The sequence below is a fragment of the Loxodonta africana genome, chromosome 23, assembly GCF_030014295.1.
Source record: "Loxodonta africana isolate mLoxAfr1 chromosome 23, mLoxAfr1.hap2, whole genome shotgun sequence".
In the NCBI taxonomy this organism is placed as follows: Eukaryota; Metazoa; Chordata; class Mammalia; order Proboscidea; family Elephantidae; genus Loxodonta; species Loxodonta africana.
Window position 1 is genome coordinate 56,924,222 of NC_087364.1, and position 22,696 is coordinate 56,946,917.

The window sequence follows — 22,696 nt, forward strand, 5'->3', positions numbered from 1 at the left end:
GCCTCTTTTCAATCTTGTATCAACTGATAATCAATCAGGAACATTCACGATAGTCCTTTCCATTCGGCCAATTTTAAAGGATAACAGCCAGGGATGGATCTCAAACAGGTTTCCAGCAAGTGAGTAAGCCTCAGAAATAAAGAACGAAAAGCTAAGAAGCTCTAGGGGTTTGAGAGATTTTGTGAAATGTCCATTAACATGGCTTTCATTTAAGCTAAAAATCTGAGAGATGATTTAATAAAATGGGCTGACGCCTTGAGTATTTCACAACACACAAATTCAATGTGATCCATTATTCACTTCATTCAGAAACATTTGTGTGCGCGTGTATGTGTGCAGACACAAGAATTTTTCCCACGGCAGTAAGTCTATGTGTTCTGCATCCAGATTAAGCAAACCATAACAGTACCTTCCAGGCCTATAATCTACTTCTTTAAGTAAGCATTCAAAGTCAAAGGCACATGGTTCACCAGAGTGCTTAAATGACCACACCCCAATAATATACTGCACATGTAAATGGGTCGTATTTCTAAGAAGGTTTTATATGTGAAAGACCCAAAAGATTAGGGAGTGCCATCGCCTGCCTTTCCATATGTGTTTATTTCCAGAAACAGCAGTTAAGGTCGTACTAAGCCCAACTTTTCTAAGAATTTGAAGGGAAGAATGAGTTTAAAACGAATCCATAAAATTGGGCACTTATTCCTGTCCCAAGCTAGCTCCCGTGATGGGGTAGGAGCTAGCACACGCAGTAACAGGTTGATTTTAGAGCCATTCCAGGAGCTGACGGCCTATTCTGCGTGAGCTCATGACGTCTGAGGCAGATTATACGCAGACTAAAGAATGGTGAGCCCAGTCCTCCACGGTGAAAATTAACACCCCAGTGCCAACAATTTACCTTCTTCCCTTGGTCTCCAACTCAAAACCAAACAATGTGCAGACAAGACTCAGAAACTGTTTTATTAAATTGAACACAAAATGCCTGTTGTAATAACATCAAGCCTTTATCAGAAATCAGTACAGAAGTGAGGATACACAGCCAAAATGAGCCATCAACATAAGCAGTGTAAATTTTAAATAACTTTCAGATTTCAATATTCAATATGCTAAACAAAAATAATAAAACAGAAAAAGCGATTTCAATTTCACAATTCACAGTTGATTGGTTTCAATCCCACGACACTTTCGTCATTGCTGTAGACACAAACAGCATTTCCAAAGTGGTGACTGGCACTTAGCCCCAACAGCATACACAGATCTTAAATCCCTGTGAGATATTCCAAGAAAATTTTAGGAAACCACCAATCTCATACAGTTTGGGCTGGCTTTTTTTTTTTTTTTAAAGCTTATATCCTTCATCAGAGAAGCAGGTCTAGTAAAATAGCAAAAGCAGTTTGAGAAGTCTGCCATGCCTTTAAATGAACGGTTCAAAAATCTCCCTTGGTTTTCCACAATTTTATTCTCTAATTGAAAGCAGTAACTGCACTAAAATGCAACTTTAGCAGGGAAAGCGGCATCAGTTTGCTTCGGGATCTAGAATAGACACCCAGGAGAGGCAATGTATTGTTCTAGCAAACACATGGAATGCTTCAGAGCAGTGTGTGACATCCTCTTGTAAGGCATTTCAAAGCAGACACACCACACTCAAACTAAACTGTTACGTCAAGGACACCACCAGGTGAACACCAATAAATGTAGAAGCCACAGGAAATTCTTACCAAATGACACTGATTTACAAAACCACAAAAAGGTACCCAAGTGCCAAAAGAAGGCAAAACGACGACCAGCCACTCTAAAAGTAAGTTTTGTTCTTCTAAATGTCAGATTTGCAGAATAGAAATAAACTGCTTTATATGTGCTTTACCCTAGGGTATTAACATTCATCATAACATATAGGGTTACTTTTCCTTAAAAAAATATATCATGTAGAGAATAACACGTATCATCAGTGATAGAGTACATTTATTTTCACTAGTGAGGGGGTCACTGAAGCACTTACATAGAAAGTCATGAGTGAATCATGAAGGTCATTTAAATGCAAAAAGAAATCTAATGAAACCTGCATTATTAGTATTCAACAGTACAGTGAGATGTTCAGCAACTGCATTGGGCTTACTGATAAAGTCTTTAAGTTCAGAGTCCTGAAAGGTCTAAAAAGAAAAGCCTAATTAGTAAAAATACATATTTTCCATGTATGGGCCCAAAGGAAGTGTTCAGTGATTTTGGAAGCCATGAGTCTCCTCAAACAAATACAATAATATGAATCAGGAGCATTTAACTTTCAGTTCTCACTTATCTGCCGAATCGTCATGACCTAGAAGAAGTCACTTAAGTTCTTCAGATTTTGTCCACAAAAAGTGAATGGAAAAATAAAGGCATAAGTCAAGAAAATCTCTGGACAGTACTAAAGCTAAAGATGGTCCCTAAGGCTCACAATTTCAACAATTCTTTATACAGTGCAATCATTCTTAATCCTGCTAATTATGACTAGGGGAAGGACAGACAGTGACAATTATCAGGGAATTCAAAGGCTTTATACAAATAGTTTTGACTTTCTAAGCTACTTGTTTGCCAAGAGTTGTTTCAAACGGCTCATCACATATGGGTTTGGCCATTTCCTGTACTCCCCTCTTGTCTGATAGAACAGCTAAAAGTAGTGAAAGGGCCGAAAGAAGTGACAACAGTAAGAAGAGCAGCAATAGGTTAAAATGAGGTATACGCTTTTAATCAACCCCAATCAGTAATCTACAGTTTTTTGTTTTTTTTTAAGAAGTTACATTGCTCAACAAAACTGCATCTTAAGAAGAGGGATAAAGAAAACATTCTTATCGTGAAACTTTTAAATTTATGATAATTAAGCATTTAAAGTGACCATACCAGAAAACTCCAATTTGAAAAGGAGTTGTCTTCCCTCTGAGTGGAAACCCTAGGGGCATAGTGGTTATGTGCTACAGCTGCTAACCAAAAGGTCAGTAGTTTGAATCCACCAGCAGCTCCTTGGAAACTCTATGGGGCAGTTCTACTCTGTCCTATAGGGTTGCTATGAGTTGGAATCGACTCAACAGCAATGGGTTTGGTTCCCACCACTCCCACCCCAAGCACAGAGAAAAACAGAAACTGGAAAACTAAAGTCCACAGAAGAAAAAGGAAAAAAAAGATTATGCTAATTGCCTCAGGTTATCAACATTATCACACTGCTTTCAAAATGATATTAATATTTAAACAAATATAAAACTCTCATTAATGACACCATGCTAAAGTATTTAACAGGAGTGTACTGTCTGCAATTTACATTGAAATGTATTTAAGAAAAAAAGGAACAATGGATTGATGGCTACAGGGATGGAGAGATGGTACAAATATAATAGATGTTGACCGTAGAATCTAAGTGGCAGGTATGTTGTCAACCCTGTTCAGCTGTGAGGATGTTTGAACATTTTCATAATAAAATGTTAACATTTCTACAATAAAATTAATTAAGCAGTGTGCTTTAAAGACTTAAAGCACTCAATTTAGAATTTTAAATTAATTGAAGTAAGGAAATTTTTCCTCTAAAGGCCTCATTTCTGAAGATGCCTCTTTTAAATGTAGAGATGAACTAACGCAATTTACATTATTGCACAAGATGGTCTCTTCACATACTGTATTTGCAAATACATAATTCTGTCTTCTCTACAGAACAAACAGGTTTTTAAAAGACACTGAAATAGAGTTTTTCCAGACATCTGTGTCAAGCTCTCCCCAATCCACTGTACTACCAGTCACTGATAGAAACGTAACACAGAGCAAGGTGAAAAATAGTCTATGAATTGTTGGCAACCTGAGACAACCAGATTCATTTTCAGGGCGTATGGTTCCTGATCGATAACAATAATGGTTTTACTCGGTATCAAATTGAGACAGCATTTAAATAAACAAAAAGGTGTTAGAATACAATTCACACAGATCTTGGTTGTTCCAAGCGCCTGTTTTATAAATTGTGACTAATGGCAACAGTCCGGTCATCTCTTCTCTCTGTGAAATGCTAACACTTGCTAAAGGCACTCATATTCTGGGCTTAACGGAGACAGGGTCACAGAGGACCATAAGCCAGTACTTTTTTTGGTAGCTGCTCAGAAAGGGAGCTCACAAATGATCCTCCCAGTCCTAACGGGCAGAAAAAGTCAAACAGCTATCAGGAGGAATGTCTCATGAGAATCTATTTACACAGCTATTTGTGCATTCAGCTAGATGGACAGTAATAGCTCACGACGGCAGGGGTTCCCCCAACAAAACAAAACACTTCTTATTATATATGAAACTCCTGAATGATGATTTGGCTGGTTTAAAAAAAAAAAAAAAAGATAAGGTAGTTTTTAAAAAATATTTTGTTCCAAAGCCTACATTAATTTTTCCCACACTGAGAGAACATTTCTCAATTTATTTCTAAAGAAGTTCTACTGACCTTCAGACATGCCTCACCAAAGTCCTAAGAGAGTACTTCCAATCTAAGTTCCAGATTTGAGGAAACAAAATAGATTCGGTCCCAAATCCACCAATCCCGCGCCTCTCTGTAGAGAATACTATGCAGAAGAGTTGTCTCCCCTGACATAAGCAAGACTCATGTAAGTCACTAGACAGTCCTTGAACTGTCACCGCTTCCAGTCTCGGTCAATTCAGGGGCAAAGGAATCGTGAATCCCACCACTACTCCTTAGACTCTATCTACAGAGGAAGACTTAACCGGATATCACTAATAGATATGTATTTAACATAAATACATATAGATTTCTCTTTTTATCCTTGTTCAAAACTGTAGATAGTTATTTATAAGCAAGCATACAATACTAGCTCTATCGAATCACTTTGTGAAAACAAGCAGGAAGGTGACAAGCTCCCCTTTAGCTGTTTAAGTCAGAGGGACATAAGAATGATCTCAGATAGCCCAGATTCTTCATTCAGAGTTCCAAAATTCTAAATGGTTTTCTAGGTTTATTAACTAACTAAGAAGGGGGAAGAGTTGGCAGAGGAACCTTTTTAAAATAAACAGTATAAAAAAATGATTCGCCTTGCAGAATTCAGTGCAATAAGAGATAAGCAGACAAACGTAATAAAGAACATGCTCGTATCTACAAGCTGCAGTACATGACATACGAAGACGAGACCCACAAAGTATCTTCTGATCAGCATGGAGTCAAAAGGAGTACACGGCACACTCAGTTGTGTAACTTAACTTTTTTTTGGAAAAACTACTTCCAAGGCATATGCAATCCAATCTTTTAGTTGGAATATGGGATTTTTCCCTTACAACTTCTTGCCCTCACTACCTTAAAAGAGTTTCTGTTATCTTCCAGTTTTGATTTGGAATGACAACTTAACACAAGGAGAGTCACAAAGAAGAGACTTGGATGCTATGAGTTCCTCTTGAAAACGAAGACTGAAATCTACTCGCGTTTTCTGACTAAAGCTTTTCAGTTGTTTGGGTCTCTGTTTGTCCTTATATACAGCATATGAGAAGATACAAAGATGATTCTCGGGAGGGTGGGGAACAGTGGGCAAATCCTAAAGCACATTACACAGCAGGGCTGGACTTCACAAAATGAAACCAACAGAGATCACGTATCAGTGACTGCAATAGTAACAACAGCCTGTTTTGACAGGAAGAAACATTGCCTGTAAGGAATGCATGAGTAGGAGACACAGTACCATGCAGAGATGTAGTTATTTAGGCATTTCCTGCCTGACTACCTCTTTCACCCTCTGTTTAAGCAACAGGACACAGGAAAATATTACAAGGTAGCAAGCCCAAAACACAACCCACTGTCATAAAGACTTGTGATTTTTATTTATTTTTTTTTTGGATGTGCATGTAACTTCTACATATGATCATGGAAGTTATTTACCTACTTCCTAGAGTTTGGAAATTAAGGAGCAAACTAAGTTATCGTAGGCAATATGGTATCTAAAGTGTCATATAAAACAAACGCATCGCTCTTTTTTTAGTGCAAAGAAAATAGAGCAAGTAAGAAATAACACTATAAATCTAACTTCTTTCTTTAAAAGAAAATACACTTATGCATTCGTAACATCCATTAAGGGCACTGGGAAATTGGAAACCTGAATACACAAGGCCTGGAAAAAAATCAAGCCCTAAAGTCCAATGATTTTTCTATGTATACAACACGATTGTTAAGTGGGGAGAGCGGGGAAACCCATCCTTTAATTCTATTTGCAATGGAAAAACTGAAAGTGGATGAAATGTCACTTTTACAAAACATAAATTCATAGCCACAATCTTTTCCTGTTATCTGAAAAAAAGGAAAAAAAAAGATTCAATGAAATTCTCTCTATGGTATCACATCTATACGTATGTCGAAACAGAAAATGAGATTTTTAAATAATCATAGAACCAAGTGGCCAGCACTGTAATATTAAAATCTACTAAAAAATTATACTTAGCAGCAGAGTAACCTATGAGTCAATAAGATAAGCACTAAACTGCCCTAAACTAATCCGCTGTACTTTATAGATTACTGCAAAAATAGGTTATTATACAAGGAGTCACAGGTCCAGATAGAATCTCAACAGAACTTTATTTCATTCTTCTGTATCTGGGAGAAGCACACCTTTCCACGAACAATTCTACTTTTCAATAAACTACCACTTCAACAGAAGAGTGTAACTTGATCCTGTATCAAGGTTAATAGCAAAACTAATATATATAAGTATGGATCTAGATTGTTCAAAAGTATTAGAGAAAAGGAATGATGATTATAATTTCCCTTCTCCCCACCTACTTACCTATAAATTATCAGGAAAAACAGGTGTTTTGTTTTTATTTAGTAAGATAGGCAATCAAACGTGAATTGACCATAGTGAAAGATACTGCTCAAGATAAATTTCCTAATGAAAGTGGCCTTTCAAAAGAAGCATGAATGAGCACCAGTCTTATCCATGTAAAATAACATATAGTAAATAGAATTGAGTTAATGGAAGTCCACGGAGTACTCCATTAGTTAATCTAGACATACACTATAGCTTCTTATTTTAAAAGAAGAAAAAAAAGAATAATACTTATTATCAGATCAGAATTATTATCAGATACAAAGTAATCTATATTTTCAGTATCTTCAAGGAATTCTTTAAAGATTCATTTTACAAAGAAGAAAACTGGCTCTAAAATCAAAGTATTTTTCTACTGGAAATGATGAAACTGAAATTTGACTAACTTTTTTAAAAATTCCTCTCTGTCTATGAAACAGTATGTAGCTGTACACACTGGCTGAACAGAAAAGACTGTAAGTGAAGTGTAAGAATTATATGACTTAAAAATTCTGCCAAAATATCAAGAGATCTGAACTTACAGTCGAGACCATCATATAAGCGAATGTTACTACCAAGGAACAAGTACTTTTCAATTGAAAAATTAAACACATCTTGACATTTCCTAAAGCCAGCCAAAAACCACAACTTTTAAAAAGTCATACCCATCTTAAACTCAGTAGATATTCAAAAGTGGGGCTTGGAAAACCCACAGCACAGCTGTGGCATAAAAATAAGCTTCATAGACAAACTGACTTTCAACTTAAAAAAAAAAAGAGGAGGGAAAAAGGTGGCATTTAAAGGTGTGAAATCCACACCTCGAAATGAAGCTTAGCTGTTCAGCAGTACGTACACACACCACACACACACACAGTGTGTGAATTCAAGAAAACCTGCATTTCAATAAGGAGGAACATGATAAACGGGGGAATGCCTCGTGAAAGACTCCATGCTGTTTACAACAGACTAACCTCCTGACAAAGCACTGAGGTGGTGGTTCCAATGAACCCTTGGGACACTCCAATCTCTGCTTCCGTGTTTTTACCATGATAGGAAGTAAGAACTCAGTAAAATCCTTTACTTAACAGTACAGAAAACTAAAAACACAATGGAGGATGAAATTTCTAAATAGTCATAACTCTAAGCAGTCAGGCTACTAGTTGACCACAACTTGGTCAAGATAAAAAGTTGTTTCTGAGGGGGTAGTTAGGTCACATGCTGATAAACAGCTCAACACAACTGACCTGAAAAAGCATTAGGACCTAAGAAGCACATTCTTTTCCTCCCCCAGTTTTGACATCTCATGGTACCACTGCGGGTTACATGTATTCATGTTAAGCAGAGGAATGTATTCATATCAAAAGGACCACAAAGCAAGGCATGTTGACAAGGTAAACATCAGGCAGGTCAAGGTGCTCTATCTGAACATGGCAATCACTATACATAGCCCAGGTTCTCCATCTCATTCCTGTACCGCTGTTCAGACACCTTGCTTTTATGTTGCTTGCTTTCTAAATGCTGCCGGAATTCCATCTCTTCGCCAGCCCCAACATTACACATGGAGCAGTAAAACTGGCCGCTGGGAGTAACGCACATGGCCAGGTCACGCGGAATTCTCTGCCGGGAGCGGGGGTTGAAGTAAGGACCTGCTGAGGCAAGAGATAGAAGTCATCTAGACGTTCACTTCAAAACGTTCACTTAAGCGAGTGGTGGGCTGACCGATTATCACTGTCGTCTGTGATTCTAATTATTTATTTAAGTTCTAATTCAAATTATGACATTCACAGATTCTTAGCTTTAAATGCATGTGAAATTAATGATTTTTTAATTATAATTTTATACAGGTTCGATCTAAAAGGATAAAATGAATCCCCTAACTACTGTCAGAAAAGCTACTTTAAAATCAGTCCCAAATCTAAATGACTATGTATCTTTAACATAAATCTAATTTAAAAAATCCTTTTTTTGTTTGTTCGTTTAAAGTGTTATATCAAAAGTCCTACAATTATGCTCTTTGACCCAAAAAACCTATCTCTATGAATTTATCCTAAGGAAACATTGAGAATTTCAGCACAGCAAGTTACTAGCAAGGATCTTTATTTCAGCAATAACTAAAGTAGCAAAAACTGGGGGAAGGGAGGTCGGAGGGGGGACAAAATAGGATTAAAAAATATATAATTGATGCAGCAGAAAACTGCACAGTCACAAAAAAACAATGCCATAGAAAAGTCTTCAATTACATGGAAGTCTGATTATAAAATGCTATTAAGTAAAATAAGCGGATCATAAAACGTAATCCCATTTATATTTTAAAGAAATTCTATATATGTAGAGTACAAAGACCTATACAAAAATCTTGGTGGAATCATTGATAATTATTCTTTTTACATAAATGACTTCATAAGTTGGACCTTCAGCTCATTAATTTTCTGCTTTTCTAATATAAGTATTTACCACTACAAATTTTCTCACAATATTGCTTTCACTGCATCTTAGAAGTTTCAGTAGGATATTTTTATTACTGTGCGGTTCTGAGAATTTTTAATTTTCAATACAGTTTCTTCTTTGACTCATGAGTTATTTAGAAGTGTTTTAAACTTTTCAAACACATGGATATCTTGTTTGTGTTTTCTGTTTTTATTATTGACATCTCATTTAAGGGTACTCCAGAGAACTCAGTCTATATGCTTCGATTTTTGACATTTGTTGAGACTTGCTTTATGCATAGGATAGTTTCTGTAAATGTTCCATACATGCCTGGACAATCGTCTGTGCTCTATTGAGTACATGAGTCTGTCTGTGTGTGTGTGTGTGTGTGTGTAATGTCAGTTCAGTAAGTCACTTTTGTTAATTGCATTCAAAACTTTACCAATTTTTATTTACTTGGCCCATAATACTTGAGAGATATCTTGAGATCTCCCAATATAATGATGGATTTGTCAATATACTCCTACAATTCTATTGATTTTTGCTTTATACACACAGAGATTTTTTTTTTAATTAGGTGTACACACCTTCACATTGTTACATCTTCCCCTTTCTGTCCTAATAATGCCTTCTGTCCTAAAGCTTCTTCATCTGATATTAACACAGCTCTCCCAACCTTCTTCATTTTATCCGAATTTCTTTTATTCAATCTGAAAATCTTTGTCTTTTAACTGGGACTGTAATAAACTAGCACTGATCATAATCACTGATAGCTGTTTAGATGTCTTCATAATTATGTCATACTGTGCTTTCTCCAGTTCCCCTTTTCTCTATGCTTCTCTCTTTCCTTTTCAAATAACTTTTGCGATTTTTTGTTTTACTTTTCACATGAATGACCTCTGCTGGGGTGTGTTCACATGGGAGGTAGGGTTGGAGGACATAGGCCAGCCATATAGAAGGAGGAACTGCTCATCCTACTGAAAACAACCAGAAAATGTAGAAAACATTCCCAAGAACTAGTAGGTCTGAATTGATGCTATATACCAGAATCACTGAGGAAGCATTTTCAAAATACACATATATCTGGGTCCCACCTCAAATGTAGTGATTCAAAATCTCTGAGGCACAGTTCAGGCAGGTATATTTTGTAAAAACTCCCCAGGTGATTCTGAGTTGCTACTCTAGTTAAAAATCGATGTTATAATCATTTCCTCCCCCCCCCAAAAAAATGAGACTTTAACATGATGCAAATTTAAACCAAAGAGCCCCTTTTTATAATGTATTTTATATTTCTCAATTGGCAAATACCAGAAGAAACATAAAGGGACTATGACAAGGAACTCTAATAAAACAGAGGCTGTCATTTAAAACGAAAGTAAATAATACACCAAATACGAAATAAATAAAACCTGAAACGAATACCAGTCTGAGAAGCTACCAGGCCAATTCAACAAAACAATGGCTAACCCCAGATTCTCAGGGCTAATAAAAATAAAGCAGGTCATTTACTGACGTAGCCGAGGTATGTGAACCACGCAAGATACCTGAATTGTTCTGTACCGTATACATATTTCTCCTATTAGGCATCATTTTATATTCATTCCCTTCTTTCCTGGCCCTCCGCTGACCCACCTCTGAGGAGTCCCTGGAGAGAAGAAATTTAAAAAGAGTGAGACTTCTTAACAAAGATCCCTTTCAACTCTTTTTATTTAAAGACACCCAGTCTCACGCAACACTCTGGCCTCAAAGAAAACAGCAATACCTACGAGAATGAGTTACTCTGAGCTTCCGCCAGCCGCAGCCTCTTGGCATGATTCTTCCCTTGATAGTGAGCCTGGGCCACTGCCGGAGAACTAAAGGAGGCATCACAGAGCTTACAGTAATCGTTCTCTGTGGCCAGGATCACTCGGCCTCCTGGCTTAAAGGAGCCCATCTGACATCAAAGACAGAAGCAGAAACAGGGTTAAAAATGTGGACTTTATTCTCTACTGCTCCTCCGAGTTCCTTGTAAGAGCTGAAAAATAAGCACAGAATGTGGCAGGACCACAAGCACTCAACTTTTCACTGTGAGACATTTAATCAGGGTTTTGCATTCTATCACCTGTGTACTAGCAGGAGGCCCTGGTGGCACGGTGGTGAAGAGCTCGGGCTGCTAACCAAAAGGTCAGCAGTTTAAATCCACCAGCTGCTTCTTGGAAACCCTATGGGGCAGCTCTACTCTGTCCTATAGGGTCGCTATGAGTCAGGATCAACTTGACGGCAACAGGTTTATACAGTAGCAGAAGGTGAATGGTTCACTGCCATCTACATTGAAGAAGTAAGAAAATGAGTTTAAAAACTCCACACAAAAGGGCAAAGACAGTATGGTAAGGCCTAAAATAACATTACCAGAACGGGTAAGTCTCCCCAGAACATTACCAGAACGGGTAAGTCTCCCCAGAAACTACCAACAACATTTACGGAATGCCTACCATTTTTTAGGCTTGCTGCCTTGTCCAGAAGAACTATACAACCCTGGTGGCACAGTGGTTAAGAGCTCAGGCTGCTAACCAAAACGTCAGCAGTTCAAATCCACCAGCCGCTCCTTGGAAACCCTATAGAGCAGTTCTACTCTGTCCTATAGGGTCACTATGAGTCAGAATCGACTAGACAGCAACGGGTTTGGTTTGGTTTGGTTTTTATACAAGAAAAATAATCCCACCCCTCAAGGAGTCCACAAACCAGCTACAGAGATATAATCAGGGGGAAAAAAGCCAGGAGACCCAGGCAATTGTACTCAGGTTGAGGAGTATTATGTTAACAGAAACCCGACACAGTGCCTGGCAGATAGTAGGTGCTCAATCAATACTGTTGGGTTAATATGCAAATGACAAACTAGCTTTTGCTGTTTCTGACTCATGGCAACCCCACGTGTATCAGAGAAGAACTGTGCTCCACGGGGTTTTCAATGACTGATTTTTCACAAGGCCTTTCTTCCACGGAGCCTGAACATAACTGTTTGCACCACCCAGGGTTGTTAAAAAATCCAAAAACCACACTGTATCAGGAACAGTTGAAGGAAGTAGCACTGTTTCACTGGAAGGGAAGATTTTTTAGGGGGACAAGATATCTGTCTTTAAAAATCAGAAAGAGCTATGCTGTGAACAGGGGTTCAGGCGGTTTGCCCAGGAAGGCAGAACCAACTACAAACAACTGCCAATAGGGGGCAGCCATCAAATTCTAGAACAGCCTTCAGGAACTAGCAATGTGAAAACTACTCAGCTTAAAGATCTCTCTGGGCATTTTCCCATCCTCTGGTGCTGATTTTAACATATCTCATCTTCCCCAACATCCATGGGGTTGAGGGAGCAGTTGGTATTGCTACCCACACTTTAAGAACTGGAAAAAAAATGACATTAGGAAAAGCAAAATTACGCCATGGAGGTTAGGAGCAGAGGTCTAAGGGTCAAAAGAAATTCTGCTCCACCACTTTACAAAATGTGTAACACCACGGACAAGTTACTTTACTTACCTGGGCCTCTAATAAGCCCAGGTCGTACCAGTGCTGCAGCTCCATGACTTGCATGCTTGAGTAATAAGGCCCATTGTCGTTAGGTTGCATCAAGTCAATTCCTACTCGTAGCTACCCTGTGACAGAGTAGAGCTGCCCCACAGGCATTTCCTAGGCTATAATCTTTACAGACACAGATCACCAGGTCTCTCCTCCCATGGAGCCACTGGTGAGTTCAAACCACTGACTTTTCAGTTAGCAGCCAAGTGTTTAACCATTGTGCCACCTGGGCTCCTTAATAAGGACCTAAGCCTCTAAAAGTAGGCCTGTGGCACAGTGCTTAAGAGCTGGGCTGCTAACCTCAAAGTCGGTGGTTCAAAATTACCAGCTGCTCCACAAGAGAAAGGTATGGCAGTCTACTTCTGTAAAGATTACAGCCTTGGAAACCCTATGGGGCAGTTCTACTCTGTCCTATAGGGTCGCTACAAGTCAGAACTGACTTGACAGCAACGGGTTTGGTTTTGGCTTGATAAGCCTCTAAACTATTGTCAGCACTCAGCCTGGAACTAGAAGAAGGCAAGCTCACGTCTGGTATAAAATTTAACAGAGCACCAAAAACCTCAGTAACCTAGATAAACACTATTTCAATAAAATTAAATTTTTAATAGAATATTTCATAAAATCAAATCTAATACAAAAAAGAAATCCACAATGAACAAAATATCCAAAAGTTTAAATAAAGACAGGATCAGTAATTGCACCATGCCAAGCCGCATTGAAGCCTGAGGCAAAAGGTAACTCAGTAACACTTAACCAGTGTTTATTCAAAATGTTGATATTTTGTTCACCATAGAATTTCTACATTAATTTTGATGTTTTAACATATTGCATTAAAATATTAGTTATCTTGATAACTGAGTTTTGGGCAGCCCCTTAAATTTTGTGGCTGAGGTGATTGCTTTTCTCACCTCACCCTAGTCTTAAAAAAAAAAAAATAAGAATATAGCAGAGTGCCTATCATAGCAAGTGCTCAATTAGAGTGAGCTATTATTATTTGTGACTATTATACTGTTCTATAAATATATAATACTTCAAAGAGTTTAAGGAGTAGAATCTATATTCAGAGGTTATTAAACTGCAGGAGTATCTTCCCTAAATCACTTGTTTATCTTCCAAAGAGCCAAAGGAACTCAGCTCTCAAGAGTATATCTCCTCATACCAAAGCCTAGAGAGAGTTTATACAGGCTCTCTGCATAGAAGTAAGAAAGGCACAAACTCAGGAAACTGATCTTGCAACCAGAAGACAAAATATAAATGGGGTTAATGGCATAAAGAAATAAATGCCTTAAAATTTCTTTGTTAATGTAGGGCTTAGCCTGACCCTTCAGGGTCCTTTAACCCAGAGTTATGAGAAATACATAGACAAATAAACATAACACTATTTGTTTCATCGTTTCATGCATCACAACTGAAGCCAACGAGAAATCTCAAGGCTCACAGAAGTACCAGGTAGGTCAGTGGTCCAAATGCATCTGTCCAACTGTACCTCGAGGGGCAGTCAGGACAATTCATACATACGGCAGTTTCTACCCTGTCGCTATTTCACTCTGACACTCAGAAGTGATTTCTGGCACAGGCTCACCGTGCCAAATCCTCATGTCACATGTCTCACCTGCGGAGGGACTGAAACAACTGGAGTAGCCGCAGGCTCCACTGCATTGCTCATCCTGGTAGGAGGAGGACAGCTATTCGCAGCATAGTAATTTCGGAGTTTCTTACCATGGTTTTTACCCTAGAAGTAAAATAAAACGAGTAATCACCATGAGGAAATTTGTCAAATTGAGTTAATCAACATATTCACTTAAAAAAAAAAAAAAAGAGTGTTTTCTAATCGAAAAAAAAGAAAGCCCTGGTCCAGCCAGATTGACTGGAGAATTCTAACAAACATTCAGGGAAGAGTTGACACCAATTCTGCTCAAACTATTTCAGAACACAGAAAAAGAATGAATACTCCAAAATTTATTCTATAAAGCCAGCATAACCCCAACACCAACACCAGGTAACCCAAAAAAACCAAACCATTACTGTGGAGTTGATTCATAGAGACCCTATAGGACACAGTAGAACTGCCCATAGAGTTTCCAAGGAGCGCCTGGTGGATTCGAACTGCCGACCTTTTGGTTAGCAGCTGTAGCACTTATCCACTATGCCACCAGGGTTTCCACATCAGGCAAAGACATCACAAAAAAAGAAAATTATAAGCCAGTATCCCTCATGAACATAGATGCAAAAATTCTCAGCAAAATTCTAACCAAGACAATTCAACAGCATATCAAAAAAAAAAAACAATACATCATGATCAGGTGGGATTCATACCAGGGATGCAACGATGGTTCAACATTAGAAAATTGATAAACATAATTCACCACAAAAATAAAACAAAGCAAAGAACTACACCATCATCTCAAGCGATGCAAAAAAGGCATTTGATAAAATCCAACAGCCTTTCCTGGTAAAAACTCTCAGCAAAATAGGAATGGAAGGGAAATTTCTCAACATAATTAAGGGCATATATGCAAAACCAACAGCCAACATTATTCTCAGCAGAGAAAGATTGAGAGCATTCTCTTCGAAAACACAAACAGACAAAGATGTCCATTATCACCACTCTTATTCAATATTGTACTACAAGTCCTAGCCACAGAATAAGGCAAGAAAGGGAAATAAAGGGTATCCGAATTGGAAAGGAAGAAGTAAAACAATCTCTATTCACAGATGCCATGATCCTATACAGAGAAAATCCCAGAGACTCCACAAGTATGTTACTGAAACTAACAGAAGGATTCAACAAAGTGGCAGGGTGTAAGATCAACACACAAAAATCAGTTGTGTTCCTTTACACTAACAAGGAGAACTCAGAAAAGGAAATCAAGAAAACAATATCATTTACAATAGCCCCCAAAAGGATAAAATACCTAGGAATCAACCTAACCAGTGATATAAAAGACTTAAAAAAGTAAAACTATAAAACATTACTGCCAAGAAACCAAAAGAGACCTACATAAGTGGAAAAACATTCCATGCTCATGGGTTAGAAGACTTAACATTTTGAAAATGTCAATACTACCCAAAGTGATCTATAGATGTAATGCAATCCCGATCCAAATCCTAACAATATTCTTTAATGAAATGAAAAAACTAATCTCCCACTTTATATGGAAAGAGGCCCTAAATAGCTAAAGCAATATTGAAAAGGAAGAACAAAGTAGGAGGCTTCTCACTTCCCAATCTTAAAACTTACTATATAGCCACAGTAATCAAAACAGCCTGGTACTGGTTCAATGACAGACACATAGACCAATGGGACAGAATTGAGAACCCAGAAGTAAATACATTCATCTACAGGCAGCTGATCTTAGACAAAGCAATGAAGCCCATTCAGTGGCAAAGAAACAGTCTCTTTCACAAATGGTACTGGCAAAACTGGATATCCATTTGCAGAAAAATGAAACAGGGTCCAAACCTCACGCCATATATAAAAACTAACTGAAAATGGATCAAAGGCCTAAATGTTAAAGCTAAAACTATAAAGCTACTGGAAGATAACATAGGGACAAAACTAGGGGACTTAATTTTTGACATAAATAGTCTAGCAAACACAACTAAAAAGGCACAGGTAACAGAAGAAGTATTAGATAACTGGGACCTCCTAAAAATTAAATACTTATGCTTACCAAAAGACTTTACCAAAAAAAGTAAAAAGAGAACCCACGGACGGGGAAAAAATCTTTGACAACGACCTATCTGATAAGGGTTTAATCTCTTAAATACATAGAAAACTTCAACAACTCAACAAACAACCCAAGCCAAAAACAGGAAAAGGACATGAACAGACACTTCAAGAAAGAGGACATTGAGGAGGCCAATAAACACATGAAAAGATGCTCACGATCATTAGCCAAAAGAGAAATGCAAATCAAAGTACAATGAGATACCATCCCACCCCTGCAAAAACGGCACTGATCAAAAAAACAGAAAACAAAAAATGCTGGCAAGGTTGTAGGGAGATTGGAACTCTTATACACTGCTGGTGGAATTGTAAAATGGTACAACCGCTATGGAAAATGGTATGGCACTTCCTCAAAAAGCTAGAAATAGGAATATGATCCAGCAATCCCACTCCCAGTATATATGCAAGAGATATAAGAGCAGTGACACGAATAGACATATGCACCTATGTTCACTGTAGCATTATTCACAATAGCAAAAAGATGGAAACAACCTAAGTGCCCAAAAACAGAGGAATGGATAAACAAATTGTGGTACATACACACAATAGAATACTACACAACTATAAAGGATAATGAGGAGTCGGTCAAGAATCTTATAACATGGATGAACCTGGAGGATATTATGCTGAATGAAATAAGTCCATCACAAAAGGACAAATATTTTATGGTCTCACTATTATAAAAAGTCAAGAATAGGTATAAACACAGAAAGCAACGTTCTTTGAAGAGGAGGGAAGGGGAATCATTTTCTAGACAGTAGACATTCGTTATTTTTGGCAATGAGAAAGGCAATACCAAATATGAGTGAAGTCTATACTACCTGACTAAGGTAAATAAAGACACTAAGAAATACACAAGAATAAGGAATAATTTTGGTAAATGCTATAACATATACAATTTTGCAACAACAGTAATAACAATAAAAAAATGTATGATTATATAGGTAGATATGTATGTATATAGGTGTACAGGAAGGTGTATGTGAGACACACACACGCATGTACAAGTGTATCACATGTATATACATGCTTGTGTGTGCTGCATATACATTCACATATATAACAAAGCACATGGGGGACACAGTTACAAAGACTTCCTAGGCTTATCCAAACACCTTACAGGATTGGTTTACTTGGTTAAAAGGCTTAGGGCCATAGTCTCATGGGACAACTCAGTCAATTAGCATAACGTAGTTCATAAAGATAATGTTCTACATTCTAGTTTGGTGAGTAGCATCTAGGGTCTTAAAAGCTGGGGAGCTGCCATCTAGGATACAACTACTGGTCTCTACTAGTCTGGAGCAAAAAAGAGTGAAGAAAACCAAAGACTGGAAGAAGAAACTAGTCCACAGGGCTAACAGCTCACACAAACCAGGGCCTCTTCTAGCCCTAAAACTGGAAGAACTAGATGGTGCCCGGCTACCACTACTGACAGCTCTGACCAGGGACACGATAGAAGGCTGCAGATAGAATGAGAAACTCCTGCGACTATCATCCTAAGACATGCTTTGGACTTGGAACAGAAGCCACTCCCAGAGGTCACCTTTAAACCAATTAATACACTGGCTTATAAAACAAACAGTATCAACTGTGAGGAATGTGCTCCTTTAAACATTCAACTATATGAGACCAAATAGTCCACATTTACCCAAAAGCAAAGACGCGAAGGCAAGGAGGGACAGGGCAGCTAGATCAATGGAAACAGAACAAGCAGAATGGAAATAATGAGAATGCTGCCACACTCTGAAAATTGTAATCAATGTCATGGTGCAATTTATATAAAAATTGTTAAATGGAAACCTAATTTGCTATGTAAACTTTCACCTAAAACACAATAAAATATTTTTTTCCAAAGAGTGTTAAAAGAGAAATTACTTACACTAGATCTTAAAGGAAAAGAGTCTACTCTTTAGTTCTAACGAAATGATTACATTTATCTGAGAGAGATAAGAGAACAAAGCCAAATGAAATTAATTTGCTACATATTTATGGAAAAGTATCACATTTTCCAGTGATCTATGTCTTTCTTAGACTTGTTGCCATTCATATGCCACTGCCTAAATACTATGAATTCCATGACACTTTGATTTAATCTCTAAGTCAATAATGAAATGGATAATCCAATTATATATATAAAATAACTCCTGCAGAGTATCCTTTTTAAATGCAAAGGACTTTCATGTGCATTAGCTCATCTGCTGCTCAGAGAAATTCTGTAAGAGACTAAGTAGTAGAGCCAAACCCTAAGCCAAACCTTCCGAGTCCAAAACACAACCCTTTTCACAACAGCATGAAGGCTTCAGGATGCACTGTAAACATCTATGAAAATGGATTTGCTATTCTCATGTTATTATTCACTTATTACGTTACGATTGTGTTCCTCAGATTGATATATCAAATGGTGGAAAGGATCAGTGGTCCAAAAACATTGTAAATAAGGGTAAAACAGCATATTATTTTTTAAAGTGTGTTTCACTGAATTGTACATGTAGAAATTATTGAGATGGCATATGTTTTGTTACATATATTTTCACCACAACGAATTAAAAAATAGACATATAAAGTACATGGTAACATTCAACCTGTAGACAAATATTTATTCACCATACTATACATGGTTGTTGTTAGTTGCCATCGTGTCAGTTCTGACTCATGGCAACACCACATGTGCAGAGTAGAACTGTTCCATAGGATTTCCAAGGCTGTGACCTTCCAGAAGCTGACTGCCAGGCCAGTCTCCCGTTGCCCGTCTGGGTGGGTAGTGGTCAAATGCTTAACGGTTTGTGCCACCCAGGGACTTACTACATGCTAAACCCAAGAAATAAACCAAGGACTGGCACACAGCCTAAAGGAGGAGACAGATCTGTAAGCAGCCATTTAATGAGCTGCCGACCCTAATGTCCTAAAGATGCTCCTCCCATGGTCACAGTGACCTCCACAGAGTCAAATCCAGTGGACACATCTGTACCTTCATCTTACTCAAACTCTAAGCAACATATCATGGTTGACACTCCCCTTTTCTTGAAACACTCCTGCTGTTACTTTCTCTGACTTAGTCTCACCTCCCTACCTTCCTCCTCCACCAGACCTCTGAACTCCGCAGTGGCCAAAGCTCCACTTCAGTCCTCTTCTCTCTCCTTCTTCAGTTAAATTTAGATTATCTCACCCAGTTCTGTGGGCTTCAAATGCAATATTTGGTGACCCCCCCAAAATTATATATCTCCACTTCAAGCTTTAGAACCACATACCCAACTGCCTTCTTGACATCCACACTTAGAAGTCTAAGAGGCATCTCCAACTTAACATGGCCAAAACATAACTTGTGATTCCCCCCTAAAAACTTTCTCATCACCACCACCTGCACTGGCCATCCATGTCAGTAAAGAGTACCACCATGACCAAGCTAATGAAAAAAACCAAGGCATCCTTCATGATTCTACCCATCTCTAAACCCAACATATCCAATCCATCAGCAAGTCTTGTCAGCCTACCTCAAGCTCATTTCACTTCTTTCCACAGACATTACAGATACCGTAGTAATTAAAGCTACCATCGTTTCTCACTTGCAGTAGTCACCAACTCCTAACTGGTCCCTGCTCTCACTCTTGAGTCCTTCTATAATTCTTCTCATAGTAGCCAGAGCAAGAATTCTAAACATAAATAATATCATGTTACATCCACACTTAAAATCTTCCAGTGACTTCTTATTAAACTTAAACTCAAATCTCCCCATGACTTATAAGGTCCGATATGATCTAGCCCAGTCTACCTCTTAGAAGTTATTTCATACAACGACCCTTCCCTCTGCTGATTGCAGTCCAGCTTTACTGCCCTTTTTCTGTTCCTTAAACATGCCAAATTCATTCCAGCTTCGGGGCTTTTATACTTGTTCCTTCTGCAAAGTATGTTCATCTGTCATATCTCAGCAGAGTTGGCTCCTTGTTATCTTTCAGGTCTCAAGTAACATTGTTATGGATTGAATTATATCCACCAAACACACATGTTGTAAATCCTAACCTATGCCTGTGGTTATAATCCCATGTGGGGACGAGTGGTCTTTGTTATGTTAATGAGGCAGGATAGTATAGGGTATATCTTCAATCTCTTGAAATATAAAAGAGCTTATACAAGGGGGCAAAGGAGAGATGGGGTAAGACAGATGCCAAGACACATGAAGATCTTCAAGGAACCAGGAAGCAGAAGCTGAAGAGACAGAGACCTTTCTTCAGAGCAAACAGAGAGAGAAAGCCTTCCCCTACACCCAGAGCTCTGAATTCAGACTTCCAGCCTCCTAAATTGTCAGAAAATAAATTTCTGTTTCTTAAAGCCACTCACATGTGGTATTTCTATTACAGCAGCACAGGTAACTAAGACAAATATCTAACTCCATCTAAATATCACACCCCAAATCCCTGCTCCCATCCATCACACTACCACATGGTCTAGCTTTACTTTTTCCTAGTACCACTTGTCACTATCTAAAATATTGTTTGTTTGCTTGTCCTTCCTCTCTTCTGAAATGCAGACTCCTTAAAAATAAGGACCTTCAATTGGCAAAATAAATTCTATTATGAAAACATTTTGCACCCCACTTCGAAGTGTGGCGTCTGGGGTCTTAATGCTAAAAAGCAGCCATCTAAGATGCATCAATTGGTCTCAACCCACCTGGATCAAAGCAGAATGAAGAACACCAAGGTCACACGATTACCATGAGCCCAAGAAGACAGAAAGGGCCACAGGAACCAGAGACTTACATCATCCTGAGACCAGAAGAGCTAGATGGTGCCCAGCCACAACTGATGACTGCCCTGACAGCGACAGCGAGCACAACAGAGAACCCCTGAGGGAGCAGGAGAACAGTGGGCTGCAGACCCCAAATTCTCATGAAAAGACCATACTTAATGGTCTGACTGAGACTAGAAGAATCCTGGCGGTCATGGTCCCCAAATGGTTTCTGTTGGCCCAGGACAGAAACCATTCCTGAAGACAACTCATCAGACATGGAAGGGACTGGACAATGGGCTGGAGAGAGATGCTGATGATGAGTGAGCTGCTTGTATCAGGTGGACACTTGAGACTGTATTGGCATCTCCTGTCTGGAGGGGAGATGGGAGGGTAGAGAGGGTTAGAAACTGGCAAAACAGTCACGAAAGGAGAGACTGGAAGGAGGGAGCGGGCTGACTCATTAGGGGGAGAGTAAATGGGAGTATGGAGTAAGGTGTATATAAGCTTATACGTGACAGACTGACTTGATTTGTAAACTTTCACTTAAAGCACAATAAAAATTATTAAAAAAAATAAAATAAAGACCTTGTCTGTCTTGTTTACTGTTCTATCCCCGATGCTCAGAACAATTTCTAGTGTATAGCAAGCAATTGATAAATATATGTTGGATAAATTAATCAAGCATTATAATGGAGGCTGTGTCATCTGTATATCACAGGTTAATGAGTTTTCCTCCAATCCTAATGCCTGTTCTTCCTCATACAGTTCAGCTTCTTGGACGATTACTCAGCATACAGATTGAATAAGTATGGTGAAAGGATACAACCCTGATGCAAACCTTTCCTGATTTTAAACCACGCTATATCCCCTTGTTCTGTTCGAAGGACTGCCTCTTGGTCTATATACAAGTTTCTCATGAGCACAACCAAGTCTTCTGGAATTTCCAGTCTTCATAATGTTATCCATAATTTGTTATGATCCACACTGTCAAATGTCTTTGCATGGTCAATAAAATACAAATAAACATCTTTCTGGTATTTTCTGCTTTCGGCCAAGAAATGCAGATGACACAACCCTGCTTGCTGAAAGTAAAGAGGATTTGAAGTACTTACTGATGAAGATCAAAGACTACAGTCTTCAGTATGGATTATACCTTAGCATAAAGAAACCAAAAATCCTCACAACTGGACCAATAAGTAACATCATGATAAATGGAAAAAAGATTCAAGTTGTCAAGGATTTCATTTTACTTGGATCCACAATCAACACCCATGGAAGCAGCAGTCAAGAAATGAAACAATGTATTACATTGGGCAAATATGCTGCAAAAGAACTCTTTAAAGTGTTAAAAAGCAAAGATGTCACTTTGATGACTAAGATGCACCTGAACCAAGCGATGGTATTTTCAATCACCTCATAGGCATGTAAAAGCTGGACGATGAATAAGGAAGACGGAAGAACTGATAC

General features: G+C 38.3%; 1 protein-coding gene across 4 annotated transcripts in view; it reads right to left on the reverse strand.

The window, feature by feature from the left end:
* Nucleotides 1–978: 978 nt before the first annotated feature.
* Nucleotides 979–22,696, reverse strand: part of ZMAT3 (zinc finger matrin-type 3) — a 36,002-nt gene continuing 14,284 nt past the window's right edge. For 3 of the 4 annotated variants that reach the window (XM_010596014.3, XM_010596016.3, XM_010596015.3), the window contains exons 3-6: nt 14,387–14,506; nt 10,991–11,157; nt 10,769–10,869; nt 979–8,446 (exon numbers count right to left, since the gene is read on the reverse strand). In XM_010596014.3, the coding sequence (XP_010594316.1) occupies nt 8,235–8,446; nt 10,769–10,869; nt 10,991–11,157; nt 14,387–14,506 (600 nt within the window). In that variant the 3' untranslated portion in view covers nt 979–8,234. The remainder of the gene's footprint in view (nt 8,447–10,768; nt 10,870–10,990; nt 11,158–14,386; nt 14,507–22,696) is intronic. The other variant, XM_023555490.2, reaches the window with a different exon arrangement.